General features: G+C 39.4%; 3 protein-coding genes across 4 annotated transcripts in view; 2 read left to right on the forward strand and 1 right to left on the reverse strand.

Moving 5' to 3' along the window:
- The window catches only part of atp1b2b (ATPase Na+/K+ transporting subunit beta 2b), a 10733-nt gene extending 5362 nt beyond the window's left edge, over positions 1–5371 (forward strand). Inside the window, exons 4-8 of one of the 2 annotated variants that reach the window (XM_023404752.2) lie at positions 21–226; positions 483–542; positions 810–836; positions 1083–1178; positions 1349–5371. In XM_023404752.2, the coding sequence (XP_023260520.1) occupies positions 21–226; positions 483–542; positions 810–836; positions 1083–1178; positions 1349–1516 (557 nt within the window). In that variant the 3' untranslated portion in view covers positions 1517–5371. The remainder of the gene's footprint in view (positions 1–20; positions 227–482; positions 543–809; positions 837–1082; positions 1179–1348) is intronic. The other variant, XM_023404753.2, reaches the window with a different exon arrangement.
- A 351-nt stretch (positions 5372–5722) lies between these two features.
- gltpd2b (glycolipid transfer protein domain containing 2b) lies at positions 5723–11865 on the reverse strand. The gene is made up of 4 exons (XM_023404799.2): positions 11220–11865; positions 8855–8913; positions 8525–8703; positions 5723–8386 (listed from the first exon to the last, which is right to left on the reverse strand). Exons 1-4 carry the CDS (start codon positions 11287–11289, stop codon positions 7768–7770), a joined length of 927 nt encoding a protein of 308 aa, XP_023260567.1. The 5' UTR covers positions 11290–11865; the 3' UTR covers positions 5723–7767.
- Positions 11866–14903: 3038 nt separating this feature from the next.
- chrne (cholinergic receptor, nicotinic, epsilon) overlaps positions 14904–20779 on the forward strand; it is an 8027-nt gene continuing 2151 nt past the window's right edge. The window contains exons 1-7 of the mRNA XM_023404795.2: positions 14904–15060; positions 18855–18988; positions 19288–19332; positions 19513–19622; positions 19751–19906; positions 20006–20106; positions 20186–20386. Of these exons, the coding sequence (XP_023260563.1) occupies positions 14991–15060; positions 18855–18988; positions 19288–19332; positions 19513–19622; positions 19751–19906; positions 20006–20106; positions 20186–20386 (817 nt within the window). The 5' untranslated portion in view covers positions 14904–14990. The remainder of the gene's footprint in view (positions 15061–18854; positions 18989–19287; positions 19333–19512; positions 19623–19750; positions 19907–20005; positions 20107–20185; positions 20387–20779) is intronic.

The following is a 20779-nucleotide window of genomic DNA, read 5'->3' on the forward strand; positions in this document are numbered from 1 at the left end:
CCCCTCCCTCCCCACTGCAGCCTACAACAACTCCATCCAAGCCCAGAAAAACTATGAGTGCACCCCAGACCAGCACTTCCTGCAGGATGACAGCGGCGACGTGAAGAACAACCCCAAGCGTTCCTGTCAGTTCAACCGCACCATACTGGAGGACTGCTCTGGAATGGAAGACCGTTACTATGGATACCAATCGGGCAAGCCATGCATCATCATCAAGCTGAATCGGGTATGAAAGCGAAAGAGGGAAGAGAGGTGGATGTTGTTGCTAGGAGACATGGAGTGATTGAGATAATATGACTTATATGGAATGATGAATAGATAATCCCAGTAAAAGAAAAAAAGTCAGTATCAAGATTATATATTATTACATTTTTTTTTTTTTCTGTCATATTTTATAGCAATTTTAAACATTATTTTCCACATCTCTGTGTTGGAATAGTTGGGAATGGTGCTGGAGATGTGTTTTCTTTCCTTCTCACCAGGTGATCGGGATGTTGCCAGGAAAGAATGGACAGGCTCCGTATGTCACCTGTGGTGCAAAGGTAATCCCCCTTTGTCTTTCATAACGAAAGGCTTAACATAACAATTTGGATTTCAGCCCATTCATTCATTGTGTCTCGCTCTGATCTGCAAAAAAAAAAATCACCTATTGCTCATCCCCATTTATCTTTAAGTGTTTGTGTTTGTATTGTTTCAACTGTCATATCTGTGTTGCATGCCAATTTGTCTTTTTCATCACATGTGTATGTTGCTGGTCTTTTTTTTTTTTCTTCCTCTTCATCGCGTTCCTGTAATTTGTCCACTCTCAGAAATACAAAATTGGCAAAGATGAATGGGTAAGAACAGGACAGAAAATGTGTCTCGTAGAGTATAGATTATATTCACAGATGCGTAGCAGTAGTGTATATTGCAGTTATGTGTGAGGTGTTTCGCATTAAAATGACTGCTGAAGTAGATGGTGGGCACATTAGGAAATGAGATTTAGAGAAAAGAAGGAGATTAATAATGCTCCCCTTCTCTTCTCCCACATATATAAAGTGATCTTTCAGGCTTTAACTGATGAAACTGTTTCACACCCTCAGACGGACGACGCTGACAAAATTGGAGAGTTGATGTACTTCCCTCCAAATGGCTCTTTCAACCTCATGTACTACCCTTACTATGGCAAGAAAGCTCAGGTAAACCTGTGTTCAATCAAAAGACAGAATATGTTAACGATTGCTGTTGATAACAGAGCAACTTGTTTTGTTAACTTGGCATTTTGCATTTCCAGATAGTTAATTAATATGCACCAGATAGAAAACATTGGCTCCTAATCTTTAAAGATGTCATTGGGTCTTTTTTGCAGGTGAACTACTCTCAGCCTTTGGTTGCCGTCAAGTTCCTTAACATTACTGTCAATCAAGATGTCAACATCGAGTGCAAGATCAACGCCAACAACATTCCCACTGGAAGTGAAAGAGACAAGTTTGCTGGAAGAGTGTCTTTCAAGCTGAGGATCAACACTAACAACTAGGTTGACCTTTTCCTCTCTTGAAAACTACTTTCTTCATTCTCTGCAACATTGCACATACACAGAAACAAATTGCAGTATTCACACCCTTTGTAGGATTTGTTTACAACTCCCAAAGTTTTGGGGAAATTGTCCAGTCGCATTATGAGACGAGGTGAGGATAAAAGGGTGGTAATCCTGTCATTATTTCTGTCTGTGAGCTTTGGGACAAATTCTTTCCTGTACATTAGTTTGAGGTGATGTCTATTTATACTGCATGACAAACTAGGGAATATAAAGGATGTGAACATGTGTTTTCAAAGTTTGCAAGGATCAGCAACATTACCACTTTATTGCTGCTCCCCTCCTGCTGCCTCCTTATAGAGAATCCCTCTATATATGAATATACACAGATTACAATACAAAATGTGTATATCTACAGTATTTATACGTTATCATAACCTTATGTCAGTACATCTACTTTGTTGCACTTAAAAGAATATTCCAACAGACTTGTGTATATCTTGATGGATGGATGCAGAGAAGAAGCCATTTTGCATGTGTGTATTGTCTTTTGTGTGCTTTGAGGGCAGGAGGCCCCTTTGTCCCACCTCTCTGCTAAGTGTGAAATAAGGTTATGTTAAACCACTGACCACCAGGAGGGACCGCACTCGTATCCTCAAAAAACCTCACGCACAGCAAGTGTGTGTTTTCGAAAACAACATACAGTAAGTTAGGAATCTCAAAAAAAAAAATGGGAGTAACAGTAGAGGTCCAAACCTTTAAGAGTGTGTTTGTGTATGTGTATATGTGTGTGTGTGAGTGTGTGTGTGTGTGTGTGTGTGTGTGTGTGTGCGTGTGTTTGTGCATGTGTGTTCCACTCACAATTCCCATCTCATACTGTAGGTCGGGAAATTGCATGCAATGTGCAATATTCATTAAGTGACAAACATTATGAATGCTTGAGTCCATTCTTCAGATGAGAGGACTCCTATTATACGATAATTATTTTGGATCATCACACTGGTTGTTTGACCCGAGAGCAGCTTTAAAAAAAACAAAAAAAAAAAACAGACATGGGTATTTGGTAGTTGCTGGGAATGGTCATATCAACACCACTGATGCCAAATGAACTATGAGCCAGTATATCAATCATGTTTCAGACATCGTGACAACATTACCTTAAGTTAGCAAACACATGACTGTTTTAGCCCCCAGAACTCCCACTCAGTTAGTGGTGAAACAGAACTTCAGCTCCCTGGCTCCCAGACTACAATTATCAGCCCAAACAACCATCTCAAAATCATGTGAAAAACAGGCTGCACAACAACGTTACACTCCCTGTCATTGTCAAATTGATTCCTAAAGTTACCCCAAGAGCAATTTTCTTGTGTCTCAATTTTTAATTAATTTAAACATGAATATTTAGAGGGTTTTTTTGTGTGTGTTGCATCTATTTCATATGTATCAGAAATAGATGCCATTGTCATATTTTGTATTGTTTTGCACTGGAAGTGTGCTTCTTTTCTTCTTTTTTTTTTGAGAAGCTGAGTTGAATTAACCAACATATGTACAGTACTGGAGGAAAAGGATGTAGGAAGTTTGTGTTTGTTCCCTTCGTTTCATTCATACTCGTTATCATCCTCTAAAATATTCATACAGGATATCAAAATGTATAGTTTACATCTTCTTTTAAAGGTGACTAGAGACTTGACTATGTGAATTGTTAGTGGGTCAGAGTTCTGTTTTAGAGGCCTGGAGATTTGCTTCTACGTGGAAAAGGATATTTTCTCCATTTGATTTATTTATTTTTTGTTGTTGTAGTATTCTCCACTGTTGTGTGAATCAGGCTGACGGCAAAGCCATCTTGATAACTAGACAACCAGTTTGAGCAACCAACCTCTTTAAAATTCACAAATTATGCCTGAGTTTGGTGCTGGAACTGTTCACTTAAGGTGTATTCACAGGCCCACAAACACCTGCATATATTTGTGGTAGAAATCTGTGGAGTCACACTTTTTAACATTACATAGGCACAGCTACAAAACTGTACCAATGCCATGTCATCACAGCTAATGTGGAACACAAGCATCTGTTCACTCACATTAAGATCTGGCCCGACTCCACTGCTTAATTTCTCTCCCAGCAGTGTGTTTCTCAATATGCACACAGATATCTCACAGTGGTCTAACAAGGACCTCATGATCAAATCCGTCTTGACGAAGAAAAAAAAGAGACAATTGGATATAATGTGATTATCTGATCTATAGCTGAGGGGTTATTCATAAAGGTGGATGTGTCATCTGACGCTCTTGTTTTTGCTTTTTGTGAGAGTCCACACTGACCACTTCACATGCATTTCTCCTCTGGCATTCCTACAACACTTACTTAATTTCACTGTAATCTCTTAATCTGGTCGGCTAATCCAGAGCAGGCACGCTGAACTTCTTTACCCTACTTTGTCGCTCCTCCTCCTCCTTGTGTCAGTTGCTTGAGTCGCTATCATCGTCTTCAAGTTGGATAAAGCAAGGTTCATTCCTTTCTCTTTTTTTAAAAAATTTTTTTTAGTGCATTCAGTCCTATTTCCCCATTCATTATTAAATTCAGTGAAACCCTTTTAAATCACAACTCAGCAAATAAAAAATGTTTTGCTTCATCACCTTATTGGACATACTTGTTTTATTTATGTGCATGCGAAGATTTGCTCTTCAACCAAAGATCTTCATGACAGTTTAAATTTTATTTATATTGCTGCTCTGACACATCCTCAGCAGCAGATCTTAGTAAGGATCTCATGCAGAGATACTGTAGGATCCAGGTGGAGGGCAACAGATCCTGTGTTATTTAAAAGGCCTACTCTGATGTAATAATAATAATGATGATAATAATAATAATAATAATAAAAATAATATGCACAAAAGGAACACATTTCACTACAACATAACAGTGCCTCCTGGTGGACAGACTGTGTTGTTCCCCAGTGTCACAGAATGTTATTTCCTGTTGTCTCCATTTATCCATTTTTTTCTGTGATAATTTGGAGATGTCCTCAAAAAGCAATATATTAATTTCTTTTGTGGCTGTATGATGTATTTATTGGAAAGGCTGTAACAAAATTAGTGCAACATGTATCATCAAGAGCAAAGAAAAAGGAAAGAACATATAGAAAATGCATTCAGGCAAATTTGCCAGTGTGTATTACCACGATGGAACGATATACAAAGTATTGTTTTGTTTATAAAAGAGTATTTTTATTGCTATTTTGTTGTAAAGAGGAGAGAATGTATTAGCTTGGATTGTATCATGTCATGGGAGCTACTTGGTAGGTTTTCATCATTTAATTCAACAAATGGCAAAATGTTAACAGCTTGGTTGGAAAATGTTTTTTGTTTTTTATGTAGAAACATTTTTTGTCATTGTTTGAGTCCTTTCTACTTCCTTCAATTGAGCTCAAAGAGGCTTGCAATGAAAGTTCTCTGAACACTGGGGTCTGTTGTATCAGAATTAAGACAGATTAATTAAATGTGCTAAGTAAATGAGAATGAACATTGCTGTCAAAGAACTTTCAAGTGTAGACACCTTCGAAAAAATTCTCAGAACAAAACAGCACCCATAGTAAATGTCAGAGTCAATTATTTGTGTTTGTAATGAGTAATTTCAAGAAACCTTACCCCCATCCACTCCTCTCACCTTGCATCATATTATTGCCTAAGACTGTGGTGTTCAAGAAAGGAACCATGAAATTTGTTGAAATACTCTCACCCAAAAAAATTATAATTCTATTCTGGATCTTTATTTTTTGCTCTTACTGTATGTATATTTTTGCTCATGTTTACTGCAAACCAAGATAGAGAAATAAATAAATGTCATTTAAGGGAATTTAAACTCAAAATTAATTTTTGCCTCTGCCTCTCAGTCATCTTTCCTTTAGTGTTTATTTACAATGTCTCCATGTAATTCACATCAATCAAACTGTAGTCAACTGGAGTCTGCCCTTCGTAGGGGACAGAAAAAGAAGCCAGTTAGAGTCAAAAGTAGCGTCAGGTGGATGTAATCTAATGTAATCCCATTCACCATAATCCTCACAGCCTACAGCACCAGTGGACATCAGCGTTAACCTATGCACACTCACTGGTACATAGAAACAAATGAAAGACACAAAACCCAAGGAGTAGAGGTCCATGCAGCCATGTGACATGATAGTCTCATGTTCTTATGTGTGAAGTGAAGTAGTGAGAATCACTGCAGTTTATTTTCACAAAAGTATGGAGAGGAAGTGAATACGTAGTGGAAATACCACCCACAACACGTCATACTCCCACACACATCTTGGGTCAAAGGTCACAGATTAAAATCTTGACTTGATTCCTGTACAACAAATAGTTGTTCTTAATCATAAATACCAATCGACCATGTGAATCCTTGTTTAGGTTTGACGTTTTTCCTTTGGGAGCTGCTCTAACACAGTCTGCCGCCAACTGCTTGACAAGATTACAGTTGAAGTGTACTTCCGCTCACTGACCTTCAACCAGCTCTTGTCTCTTGTTCACTCTGTGCCCTCAGGCTCTCTCCTTTCTTCACTGTCTCCTCCTGAGAAAGGGAAAGCACAGTCCAGGAAAAGGGAGAGAGCTAGGATTATGTGGCATTAGAGGTATTTGTAGGTTTAAAATAGTCTGATCAAGAGAAGTGCCAGTGACTGATATTTGCACATACTATTCTCCGTGTTACACACGCACACAATAAATTATAATCCTGAGTAATCTGCAGCCCCTTAATATTCTTCAGATCAGGACTTTTTTTTGAATAAGCTTTTACATCTAATATATTCTTACAAAGAGATATTATGAGTGGGGACAGCCTTTAAAAAAAAAAAACTGTTCACACTGCCACTGGGCCATTTCCACAAAATGTGATCAGGTAAGAGTGTCACATTGAGCAGATTATATTCACCATGATGTAAGGAAAGTGAAGATTAGTCTGTAGCAGAGTGCTGGAACCTCTGCTGGATGGTGGATAACATTACACAACAGTTCAGTGGCATTTAAATGTCAAAGTTATCACATTACTGGACCAGATTATGTTATGAAACAGGCGACTGGACTGATCCCTTACTCATTTTATACATATTTAATTATTCTGAACATGATACAAAAACTTACAATGTAAAACTGAGGAATTAATACTGAACACCACATTGACTGTGGAGCACCATATAGTCATTTGCTCTGCATATATTCATTTTTTGTGTATTACCTCTTTAATCAGGATAGACTGATCCCAAATTTTAGGGCTACAAGGCACGTAGACCTCGCCAGTCTTGAGGTAGCATTCTAAATCACCAAGCATTAAAGGAACTATTTGTAAGTTTTGATAATGCTACATAGCCAAGATTAGCATCGACAGCTGTTTACTTACCAATCTTGCCAAGAGCTTCAGCCATTGTTGTGTTAACTAGAGGTTATAATACATCCTCTTACCAGCACTAGTTCTTCAGGGCAGACTGGACGCTACAGTGACTCACTATCAGAAAGTGACAAGATGGTCCGTCTGGGCAAGGGCTAGCTGGTTAGTATGGTAACGTCAATAGAGGAAAAGAAGTGATAGAAATAGGCGTAAAATAAGAGGCTTGCTTTCCACCGCTGGAGACAGCTCTTGGTGCATAAAGCAATGAAGACTGATGCTGAAATTGCAACATTAGTTCTAGACTGGTAAGTGAACAACTGTTAAAGCTAACCTCTGCTACGTAGCAATTACAAATATCTCCTTTAAATTCTATTAAATAGCAGTCATTTTCAATAGCATTTTAACTGTAGAAAAAGAAAATCACCAATCACATATGGGGTTAGGCACAAAAACACAAACTTTACAGTCCATCACAAGATCAGCTCCCCAGTGACATGTGTTACAGTGGAGGTGATCATGTTCATGTTGTGTCCACCTGTTTAAATAATTCACAGTCTGTGTTTAGACAGCCTAAATACATTATATCAGCTGCCTTAAGAATACCTCTAAGGTGAAGAGAAGTCGAGACATTATCTGATAAAATTTGATGAAGAATGTCTGAAAGCAAACTGACTTTCAGTATTACTTGATTGTTGATACAGCACTTTGGTTGGGAAGAAAAGTATGGCACATTTAAATTTTAGCTGAAAAAATCAAGTATATTCATGTCTCCTCCAGTTTAGACCTCATTAATAGCTAGATGTGACATCATGAGGACAGAACAAATCATGGTAAAACACCAGCAGAGACTATATGTTTGATAGTCCTGTTTTCTATGGCAAGTCCAGCATGCCATTTTCCTCCAGGGCTTTCTGCGTCCTGTTGTAAACCTCTCCGATAACGTGAACTACTGTGTTCAGCACTGCGCTCAGCTCTTCCTGGTTCTGCACACACACCAGCCTGAAGAAGAAACCCCGTTCTGGCAAGGCAATGAAGGCCAGCTCGGCAGCCCTGCGGACAAACCATGTGTGGTGGTTTGCGAGGGTGCTCTGGTAGGCCTCTCGACACAGGTCTGAGGGACTCCTGAGCCGACTGGCCACGGGTGTCTCAGCCAGCTTCTCTAGGAAGAGTTTTAGCCAAAGTAGAGCACGATGCAGACGCAGAAGAGTCCGACATCCAGAGTCCGTCTGGTGGTGGAAGTCTACCACACCTCGGTCCAGTTCAACCCCGATCATGGAGCGCACAGAGTGGTAAGCACTAGTGTGCTGTGAGGCCTCTACACTGTTCTTTGTGTCGGCCTCGGTGCTCACAGAGTTTATTGAGTGTACATTTGAGCCGAGCTCTGCTTCAGGGTTCTCCTCTGCCGAGAGGGCCAGTTGGCGGATTATGGTGGTTTTGCTTTCTATCTCTTTAGATATCAGTCCCACCATCGGGCCCAAAGCCTCCATAAACCTGCAGGAGAAACACAGAACAAGGTGAATCAGTTTACAGAGTCCAGATTATGTCATAAGCCATAAATGTCTTCATTCTCTCTGGTGGCTATAAATGAATCCATCTCTCTCACTGTACTCCTGCTTTATCTGATCTTACTTTACAAGCTCATCCCAGCTGGACAGATAGGGCTGCAGCAGCACGTCGGAGGTGTAGGCTGGTGCAGCCAACAGGTGGGAGAGCAGCAGTGACACCTGGAAGGTCTGACCAGGACAACCCTCCAGGATCTGTGAGACCTCAGCTCCATTAGCCCCACTGCTGTTGGACAGCTGGTGAAGCTGACGGTGGGGGGATGGGAAATATGTGAGTGTGCGGGCGATCGAAGGGACAAAGAAAGAGATTCACTACATTCAAATTGCCCATCAGCTTCACAAAATGAATGTATTATGAAGTGTAACAAGTGATTTAGTTTTTGCTTGTTCTCCTTACCTTATTCACCTGATTATAACCTTTTAAACAAGAATCCCAGTGGTAATCCAAACCTCCTTCTGTAGTGAGAAAAGAAACAAGAGAAAGCCAATTAGATTACAATTAGATTTTGGTTGCAGAGGCTTTCCCACTGAAACAGACTTTTCTTCTTGATAATACTGTTGCCACAAGGAGTGCAGTTAACACATCAATAATAAAATAAAATGAAATAAAAGAGAATAAAATAAAATATTTATGGGTTTTCATCTCCATATTCATTCTGATGAATTAGTGTTGGTGGGCATATAGATTTTTTTGACCACCTGGAGGCAGCAGAAACAAATGTGAACATGATGTTGAGCTATTACCACCTGAAGGGTAATACAGTGGACTTGTTAGCAAGCTTGTTGCTTACATATCCAGCAGTTACAGAGCAACATTATTATTCATTTGGAGGCCTGTACCTGGGCACCTGGTGAATGTAAGTCCATTTTTTCTTCTCTTTAAACTCTGTTTTTGGTCTCTACCAACCCCTGAGGGAAATGGCTCTTTAGCTGCAAAATGCCCCACTATTCTCACAAGCTAGTTGCTAACTGTGCCTGTTTCCCCCTGCTGCTGCCCAACCAAAACAATACATTTATAGATCATATGGCTGCACAATGAGCTGAAACTCACTGGGATGAATAGCCACATGAAGTTGAAGAGAGCTGGAAATTGAGGTGATAATTCTCTCTAGATTCATCACAACAAGCGACCCCATTCACATTGTCACATCTTCTTCAAATTGTCATTTGATACATTGATATTATGAAATTATAGAATCTAGCTGCTTTAAATTAGACGAGACTATCCTTTCCTTTACACCAGTTCATTCACAAACATCACGTCATGTGACAGATCTGTTATCCAGCTAACATGAGAAACTGGTTATGAAAAGACTTAGTGTAAGTTCTTACATTCTCGATTAATTCCATTTAGACTTTTAGACATGCTGTACTGTATATAGCACAATGATAACCATTCTTAAGGCAGCAAATGGCAGCGTGATGTTTAGTTTTAATTGTTTTTGAGCTAATTCCAGCCTATGGCAAAGCAAACCCTGTCATCTCCACTTCCTCCACACACACCATGTGCACAAGTTGTACTGGGATCAGTTGTGGGCCCCAAGTTCTCTAGTGACCGTCTTCCCTAGTGCCACAAGATCCATACACACACCGTTATTATACTAGATAGATAGATAGATAGATAGATAGATAGATAGATAGATAGATAGATAGATAGATAGATAGATAGATAGATAGATAGATAGATACTTTATTTATTCCCTAGGGGAAATTCATGTATTAATGTACGAGCCTATATAGCAACAGAAGTTGCTGTTATGAATGTAACTATTAAATGAAAGCCCTTTACTCTGCTATACAGCATATAATCAAATGAATCCTTGGTATGCCTAAGTCAAGTCAGCTTACTGAAGTCAAACTATTCCTCTGTTTTATTTGGGACCTCCTGCAGTTCTCCAGACCACACATTATATCTGACCAACGTACAACCAAAAGCCATAAAAGCTTCCAGTCATAAAATGTATAATTTTGGTAGTTGACTGTAGCACCCAGTGCCTAAGTCACTGAGCCTGTCAGATGCCAGAAATGTATTTCTAACTTGACAGTGACCTACTGTAGATGTTGCCAGAAGTGTCAATAGAGATGTGAAGTCCTGCCACTACGTACTATGAGCCATGTCTAAATTTAAGTTTCCTAAAGTAGTTACTATGAAGATGTAGAAATGGCATTTCATGTTTTCTGCTCACTTTGCACTTTGTCATCTGACTAAATTCTCTCAAATCTTGCAGCACTTTGAATTTAATCCAAGCTGGAGAAAGAGATCACATGGTCCCAGTTTGAACATTTCTACAATGATTACTTTGAAATTGCCTCTCTGGAATTGTTTTCAAATATACTTTATATAGGTTTATTTCTTGTTGACTTGTAGATCAAAAAACTCAACCATTTGTTAACCACTTCTTACTACTTACTACTTAAATACACCAGGATCCCTTCAATAAGACAGAAAGATATGGTGAAGTTATAGATGCCATTACACCCCAAGAAAAAAAGAAGATCATGATAAAAAGTTGTTATCCTCACAGCCTACAGCAAATATTTTTGAGCATAAAGAGTCAGCAAAAAGCGGTGTGACTACCACGCTTAACTCTGTTGCCACCACACCATGTGATACATTCCTGATCTTGAGCCTATGCATTCCAAACAAGGGAGGGATTTCATTGATTAATAGTACAACATAGAAACCACACACGCAACCACATAGATAGACACACACACACACACACACACACAGACATAAACACATACACAGAAATACTCACGGAGCCACAGGGAGCCAAGGAACAGCAGCAGGATTAAGATAGCTGCAGCAGCCTTGCTCTTTACACCCATACTGAAGTCCAGTTTTGGGGTCTGCCAGTCTCTCTGTGTTCTTTCTCTGTGTCTTTTATCTTTTAATTCCTCTGTGTCTCACATGAGTCCTTGTCCCCTTGCACTGGCTGTCACCACAATTACTCTCTACCGGACCCTTGCCTCTGACCCCCCCTCCCCCCACCCCCTGTCCTCTCAAATCTTTCATACAACTCCCCAAAACGTCCAATAAAGAGGTCTGTCCACCATTGTACCTAAAAGAGCTTGTATTAATGGTTAACTCTGTTTTACAACTGCTGCTTTCCCTTGTCAAGCTATTACAACTCAGCCTGTTGTTTCTGTTTCTTTTTTGTTTTTCTCTGACTTTCTTTGGTTCACGTCCTCCTTCTACCCTGCCTTTGTTTCTAACTAACTGATTCTGGAGCTGCCGGTCTCTTTTTGTGTTGCTCAATATGAAGGTCCAGAGATCAAATCAAGTCCAGCCCCTGGCTGATAAAGCAGAGCGCACGTAGCTTGTCCGCCAGTAACCCCTTTCCTCCAGATTCATCTTGTATGTATGCACTATATTCCTGGTCAGCTTGAGTAAATGCCTGCTCCCTCTCCTCTCCTCTCCTCCCACCACCACCCTTTGTCGTCACTCCTCTCTCTCTCTCTCTTGCTCTCTCTCTACTCAATCACACACATCCTTACACCACCACCACCACACCACCACAACCGCCACATATTACAACAGCACAGACACACATTCCTGAAAACATGCTGGTTTAAATAAAAGTATGACATGAAACATAGGTGTCTCGGGACACTCTCTCAGTGTAAACAGAATGTTTTCCCTATATTTATCTTACTATTTATCTTACTGTGTTAAAGCCATGACAACCTCGGGTAAACCTCTGTATTGATTCATCTGTGGGACAACAAAATCTCCTTTTAGTTGCTGAACAAGGAGAGATGTGATACCAAATCCATGTTTGTCAATGAATAACAAAGTCTAACCAAGCTTATCCTAGCTGACACGGCAGTGGGAACAAAGAAAGTCCATTCATGATATGACAAATATGTCTGTTGCTCTGCAAAAACATATTGGGAGCAAACAAAATGAATCTATTTAGGAAAAAAATTACTTAAATTAAATTTCCTTTCCCTTGTGACCATATCTGCCACAAAAGGTCATTAACATTTTATAATATATCATTTTAGATTTTTCAATGCTAGTTATTTATTGATTCAATTCAATTTCTGAAGTCTAAAGTCTGAGATATGTCAGTAAAACAGGAGGAGTGACGTGGTGCGTGAAGGGTGTTCCCATGATTATCACCTCTGGTAGTGATAATCATGGGAGACTAAGTGATTGGTCCCTATCAGTGGGTTTGCTGTTCCTGCTGCTGCTGTGGGGGGAGGTGAACAGACATTGAACTCCACACTCGAGCCAAGCCACATGTGTGCTCATGAAGAGAGACTTAACAATGGTATTTTTCAGCAGAGGAGCGGGAAAAAAGTGAAAGCAGGGGCATTCATTACTTGGCTGGGAGGGGCCGGTCATGGGGCTTTTATTCTGTGCAACCAATGGATGATCCTGTCTGGAATAGGCAGCAACGGACAAGGAGAGACTGAATCCCTGTGAAAACATGTGACCCTTTCAGAAAACCTGAACTGTTTCACTCCACACAGTTAGTGCTCTCAAATGAAATGTTCTCATGCAATAACAAACATTTCCAAATTATTACAATTCTCAAAGTTTTATGTTTGTCTGTGGCAAATAGCAGTCATCTGCTGAACCTTGAAGCTAGACTAAAACACATGGTGTGAACTCACACTGTGTGAATATGTTTATGTGTGGGGGTTCAGGAGAGCAGGAAAGAGGATTTTTGTCACTGTCAAATACCACCACACTGGATTTTCCACTGTGCACCAAAGTGAAACACATCTGGAGACTCAAAGCATTTATTCACAGTATATAATCCAGTTTGGTCATTTGTTAAAAGATGTTAATAGGTTTCAACAAAGGTGTAAAGTTCAAATTTACATATAACAAACATCATCAGCCAGATGAATGACAATAATGTTGGCATTCAAAAAGCAAATGTTTTGTGAAAAAACAGTGCCGTTGTTGATTCTTGTGGGTGTGACCCCTTATGGTTTGTTGCCTGAGGTATAATCCTGGTCTGAAGTTGCAACTTTCCATTTGCAACAAGCATTCAAACAGTCATGTAAATCCACTGGAGGTTTATTATACATTTAAAGACTGACATGGGTTTAAATGTTGCATACACAACAGACACTGTCTATTTAAAAACTGTTTTCACTGCACTGCTGTCCAACCGCAATAACTCCACAATGATTTGAACCCCCTGCTTCACTGGATGTGGCTATATTTATAACACCAGTTATATATTTAAAAAAAAAAACAGTTACACACGCCTGTCTGACAGTTTGCACTGACTGGCCTCCACGGCAATTATTTTACAAAGTTGCTGAATATAATTGGGTGGAGTTGAGACAAAATTCTTGGTTTCAGTTGTATAGAAGAAGCAAGAAAAGCAAACACTGGATTGCACTCAGACTGGTTATAGTGGGGGAAATGTAAACAAACCAAACTGAACATTGCTGGAAGGTTCCCTTATTTTAAAATGTCCAAAAAAACAATCTTGCCCCTCTGATCTTTAATTTGCCATGCTATAAACTAAATAATAAAAAAAACAAAACATATTGTTTTGATAAAGCTGTATACTGCAGCTATGCTCTGTGAACTTGGGTTAGAAGCTGGACAGACCCAGCCCTTCTTCTGTCCCTGAGCTCCAACTTAGTGTGAGACACACAATCTGCCTTCTGGAGGCTCTAGTTACCTTAAAGAAGCTCATCTCTGTTTCCCTAACTGTATATTTAGAAGTACATCACATACTGTGCAACTCACATGGCACATTCCAAAAATCAGTCTGTTGCCCTTGACACTGCAGAGCGACACTACTTATATTACTCACAGTACTAATTATAATAGCTCATTTAGTCTCTGGATTTGAAATGAGTAAAATGTCTTGACAGTCTGGTTTGGAGTTTTTGAAGTTACCAGCATGATCTGTTGGAAATAAAAAAAAAAAAAAGGTCAGATGATTATGATGCAGATCTGAGTGTCTGCCTCCATGGTTTTATAGGTTGTATGTGTAATGTCTGTCTCCAGCCCTTTAACCCCATCGCGCTGAAGTCTGCAGACGCTCCCTCACCACTAGGGTCCTGCTGTTGAAGTGGTAGCGCTCTGCAGTTTGTATTAACACCGTGAACACATAGCAGTGGGAGAGGAGGTCTGCGTAGCCCGTCACCTGTTCACCTCACTGCACCCATGGGTGTACGTATCCTGCTTCACACACACACACACACACACACACACACACACACACACACACAGACACACACACACACACATTTTTGCCACACAAATATCTGAATGGAATATGAGTGGCTTCACCACAGATAGTTGTCATCTAATGATCATGATGATGATTATTGTGGGTGACCGGAGTGTGACTTGTGTCCTGGTTTAGTGCTTCCCAGCTGCTGTGTAACCTGAGCCATGGACAGCGACAGCCGGGGTGGGCGACAGTCAGGGGGTTTGATGGGGGGGATTTAGGGCTCTTCCTCTCTGTATTTACTCTCGCTCTCTCTCTCTCTCTCAAACTTTAAATTTAAAAATAGTGCAGTGTTGGGCAGTGGAGGGCTCTTGGAACATGATGGCAGCACGTAGTTTTTGGACATTTTTTGGAATTGTAACTATTCTCTGGGGTTTAATGGTTCAGGGTAAGTGGCGCAGTTGCAAACTTTTGGCACATCCTCATTGACTTGCTGGCTGCCTTCTTATCTATTGAAACAATCTTCTGCCTGTCATGTGCAGTCAGAAAAGACAACCAGCTCTAAAACACTTTTTACATTAATGCGAGAGAAAACTTTCCATACTCTTGACCTCCTAAAAAGATCTAAAAACTTCTACACACATGTTGTTATAAATGATCAATTTGTCGTTTTTGTAGATGATATAAATTTTAATCCATTTTGGAAGCATAAAAAGTGATTTTCCTTTTGTTGATAGCCTATCTGCAAGTATATATGTACAATATGGACTATATCCGCATGCTGTTGTAAAGTGTATATAAACATAATTAATGTCTGAGTTGACTTTTTGTGCTCATCTGTACACTGGGCCATGCACTTTATTTATAGACTTACATTACTTTAAATTTGGCATACAAGGGAAACAGTACACAGAGCACTTGGGTTTTGTCTCTGCTCATATACAGTTAAGTTCGCTTTTATGCATAGCTATTTATACTGATGTTGACAGGGATCATCTGTCCTATAACCTATTGCATGATTCAGCGGTACTTTGAATACAGTTAATGCAATTTATCAGATGGGCACAAAAAACGTCTGTTAGCATCAAGCAGTGCAGATGGTCATCTGTGCTTTATCACGCAAGAAGCATTACTGGAGTGTGTAACAATCCAAATTTTAAAAAGTAACACAGGTCTATAATAAAGTCCATAGTGTTTGGCATAGATACCATTCTGCAACACGAACAACAGGCCAGAAAGGCAACAACTGCAGTGGAAGCAGAAGCGAAACTCTGGATATGATGGAAGTTTTATACAAATGTGAATTGGGGGAGTTTAAATGATTCTGTAAATCCATTTTGTCAGTCAGGAGAGACAGATATGACATGTTGCTCTCAACAGTTGTGGGTACATCTCCTAGGAAGAGGTCACCACGATAGATAAAAAGAATTCTCAGGGACAAGGTACTGGCATGGGCAAGATTCATCCTGAAATGTAGACTCTTGATATTATTGGTCTGACATGCTTAAAATGCCTTATGTCTCAAATATCACTTGGAGTTTGAGACCAGTGCTGCTGACGTCCATTTTCAAACACAGCTCATCTTCCCTGGAAAAAACATACGGTACATTAAGATTGTCAAACTGTCCAAACCTCTTATGGAACAATGCAGACTGTTCTAGACAAGCTTTTTACACTCTTACAGATAACTGACATTATCACTGTCAGATACAGACTTGAGATAAACTTGAGCTGAAGCTGTTGTCAGCCATTTGGTCTCTTTTCACATGGAGCAACAGCTGGACTCATTCAGTCAAACCCCTTCACTTCCTCCTTCTTCACTCTTCATCAAGTTATGATGATCAGAACGTGATGTACTAGAATGCAGCTGACAGATGACAAGGCTTACATGCTGGGCTTATCTTCAGCTAGAAAGGATGCTTCCTGGAAAATGTACCAGACACCTTCTTCCTCTTCCCAGATCACATTGAAATCCCTTAAATCGCTTTTCATATTTAAAATGCTCCCATAGTGTGCATTGGATAGTGGGTCACAGTCATCTGGGGTGAGCTTGGCTTGCCTTTACCTCGGTCAAACAGCAATGTTGTAATGTTTACCTGTGTGGCCATGTTGTTCTGACACACTTGCCTTCGTGTTAGCTTAAAGGGTCAGTTTAACCAAATCACAAAAAAAACCAGTGGTTCTATCTAGTGATGTAGATTTCATCTGGCAAAGTTTCGCGATATCATCTGCAGCCTCTTCCTCTAGTTACCCATCATCACTCTCCTGTCTCTCTCTCTGAGCAGGCTTAAGTATCAGCTGCAGGAAGTGACCAGGTCAAAGCACAGATGCCAAACATTGTCTGTACTTTGTATCCGCATATTAGTATAACTGAGTTGGCTGACTCAACTGCATTTATAAGTACATCAGACAGTGCTATTCACATGGCATGTTTGAAAAATCAGTCTGTTTCTTTCTCGGTCGCTGTAGAGTGACGCTACACTCAAACAATATTTCATTTGTTTGAATATCAATGTGAAAAATGTGTCCTTGCAACCATCCATCATAAACAGCCTGTTATCCAGCAGTATACTTTTTTTCTAGATGGATATAAAAATCTGTGAAGGCTTTAAGCTCACAATGTTTAAGTATATACTTATCACTGCCTACCACTAACAAACAGGAACATCAGAGCTTTACAGTGATTTTTCATAGTTTATTTTAATCGGCCATGCTGTCAACTTGGTGTCTCCATTTAAAAGAAAAAGAGACCTGTATATAAAATGTGTTTATGCTTTCTAAACAACTCCTATAATCTTCCTTTTATGAAGAGGTGTTTTTGTTTTCCTCCATGATGAAACAGCAGAAAGTACTATGGATCTGTTTCCAAACTCAATGGGCTGTTGGCCCAGAGAGGTGCTAGAGCGTTACTGGAAATTGATAAAACACAAGGGAATTACACACATTACCTTCCATTTTCCCCTTTTTTAGTTTCACTGATTGTTGTTCACTCAGCCTTGTGTCAAGTGTAATATTTAACAATATTTAGTAATTCATAATTGCTTTGGGAAGTGAAACATCTCACCACTGTCATTACACTGCCCACTACACAAATTGTCTCATGGGAGAATTGCGATTACAGCTCAGAACTATGTGAAATATTTTTGTCTGATTGCACCAGACAGACCGACGAATAGATCAATCATGGGTGATGGCATCTTTACCACTTTGTAGAATGTGTTACTATCACTTTTTTTTTTACCTAATAATGATATTGATGAATATTGTAGATGACCTGAGTGTGACTTATAGTCCCAGTTTGGAGTTTCCCAGCTGCTGTGTAATCTGATCTGTGAATAGTGACAGCTGGCAGGGAAGAGGCAAAGGGGTCGGAAATAACCTCTGCCTTTCTTTCTCTTAGTCTCTCTTTTAGTTCATTCTGAAGTAGGAGAGTAGTATAATGCTACCACTGATATTAAGTGCAGTTTTGAGCATGATTACTAGACTCCTGGCCAATCTTTATACTTTGACTCATATCTCTGACCTGTGGTTGTTGGCTTTCTCAACACTTGTGCACCCACACTGCAGAACATACATGTCATATTTACTATAAAATGTTCACGTATGCATTTCAAATTCCACAACAATCAAGGATGTATGTAGATCACAAAATATATTTGAAGACTGAAAACACAACAGTGTCTTGAGAAACAGTAACCTAAGGTAAACATTGTTCAAATATGTTCAGGTTGAAGTCACACAGTTGGTTATTGTTTACCATGCGGAATATTTATCAGAAAGGTTTGTAAAATTAGGTAAAGTTTGATTGTCTTGGTTAGTTATTTTCAGTTGATGTCACATGGTTTCAAGTCATCTTAAAACTGCCTCTGTTATGAGTTGTTATATCTAACCCGAGGAGAGACACATGGTGTTTGATGTTTAAACACACAGTATTTGTGCTTCTATACACACACAAAAAGCTTAATTTGCATCTGCATCACATTTTTCTACTTTTCTACTCTCAAAAGTGTTTTAGAGTACTGATATGTGGGCTATCGATGCAAATTGACAAACCCAAACTGAACTGATATGTATCATGTTTACATTAAATTATTATTATTAAATTATTTAAATATAAAGTATATTCATCACATGTTCCCACATAGTTTGCTATATTTCAGATGTTTATCCCCCTCCCCTCATGAAATATTAATCACATATGTACATAAACTCACTCAATTTCTCATCTTTTTCTTCATGCAGTGCAGTGTAATGAGGAGTCCGAGCTGATCAGAGACTTGTTCAAAAACTACAACAAGAATATTCGTCCTGTTGTTCATCCTGAAGACAAGATGGACGTTCAGATCAAGCTGACCCTCACTAACCTAATCTCTCTGGTGAGAGCTTGCTCTTCCTACTTGTTGTAACAAAGCCTGGCAGCACATTAACATTAGCAGTATTTACCAATGGCTGCAAGGGATTACAACAGTTGTATACAGCAAATACAATAGATTTTCAAAAAGGAGCAAAACCACAGGTTCACCATGATTCCCAGAGGACAATAGGATTTATTTTCATTCAGGGTTTTAGATGTGAGCACATGGCTCATGCCTGCTAGGTCACGAAGGTAAGGTGGCACTGTATGATAAACACAGATATCTCAAAAACTCATTGTATATCTTCACTTATACCACAGAATGAAAAGGAGGAGACTCTTACAACCAACGTGTGGATTGAGATTGTGAGTTTTCCCTCTCTTCACACTGAATGATTTTTTTTTTTTTGTAAAAAATCATGGACGGACTTTTGGTTGAAGGGCTCATTTTGCATACATTACTCTTCACTTATTCACTTATTCAGCCGTCTGTTGTGTTTCATTTTTAATGGCACTGGTGACCTTTCTCTCAAATGTCATCTACAGCAATGGAGTGATTATCGCCTTGCTTGGAACTCGTCTAACTATTATGGCATAAATGTTATTCGTGTCCCATGCAACACTGTTTGGCTTCCTGACATTGTCCTTGAGAACAAGTAAGGCAGAAACAAAAAGGAGTAAAAATCCAAAATTTTCCCCCACCTACAGTGTCATTATACTATTTGTTGGTTCTTTGGGTATAAAGTCTGGTGTCACCTCTTTCTGTTCTCCTCATTCTCTGCAGCATTGATGGAAAGTTTGATGTGGCCTACTATGCCAATGTGTTGATCGACAACAATGGTTGGATGTACTGGCTACCTCCTGCTATCTATCGCAGCACTTGTGCCATCGAGATCACCTACTTCCCATTTGATTATCAAAACTGCACACTAGCATTCAGGTGTGGTACAATTATATTATCATTAAATAAATATACTATATGCATTGCATTTTATCAATTTGTTTCTATTCTACTCTACCCTCACTGCCATAACCCTAGATCCCAGACATACAGTGCCAATGAAGTTGACCTTATCTTGGCTTTTGACGAAACAGAAAAGACTATTGAATGGGTGGACATCGACCCAGAGGCTTTCACAGGTACAGGACATCCACACTGAATACTCCAAAATTCATAACACACAGTTCCTCTCCAGCTTATTATGTTTTCACTGGTCAGAGAATGGTGAGTGGGCCATCGTCCATCGTCCAGCCAGGAAGATGATCAACAAACGGTATACCCCAGATGACCTGGAGTATCAGGAGATCATTTTCAATCTGATCATCCAAAGGAAGCCCCTGTTCTACATCATTAATATCATCCTGCCGTGCTCACTCATCTCCTCACTGGTCGTATTGGCCTACTTCCTACCTGCACAAGGTCAGCAAGGCCATTGCCTAAATCCCTGTGGCTGTTATTAAGTGCAGTACATGTTTATGGTTTCAAATGGGTCAATATCACAAGGCTGTTTTAAAACACCAAGTCTCGTATCATATCACATAGAACAAAACAATAATTTATATTAGTTACTCTTATACTGGCCTTAAAAAGAGGACCAAAAGTAGCCATTTTATTGGCTTTGTTATACAAGCATTAAAATGGAGCTCACTTCAGGAGGCTCTAGGATCTAGTTCAAAACTAAAATTAAAAACATTCATTCAGAAAAAGTCTTAGCCAAATCTATAAGTGAAGTCAGATGTTATTATATTATGCTACATTTCTACATACATATATATACATATATATATATATATATATATATACATATACATA

The sequence above is a fragment of the Seriola lalandi genome, unplaced genomic scaffold, assembly GCF_002814215.2.
Source record: "Seriola lalandi dorsalis isolate HSWRI2012SDOR001 ecotype SW California unplaced genomic scaffold, Sedor1 jcf7180002054256, whole genome shotgun sequence".
Classification (NCBI taxonomy): Eukaryota; Metazoa; Chordata; class Actinopteri; order Carangiformes; family Carangidae; genus Seriola; species Seriola lalandi.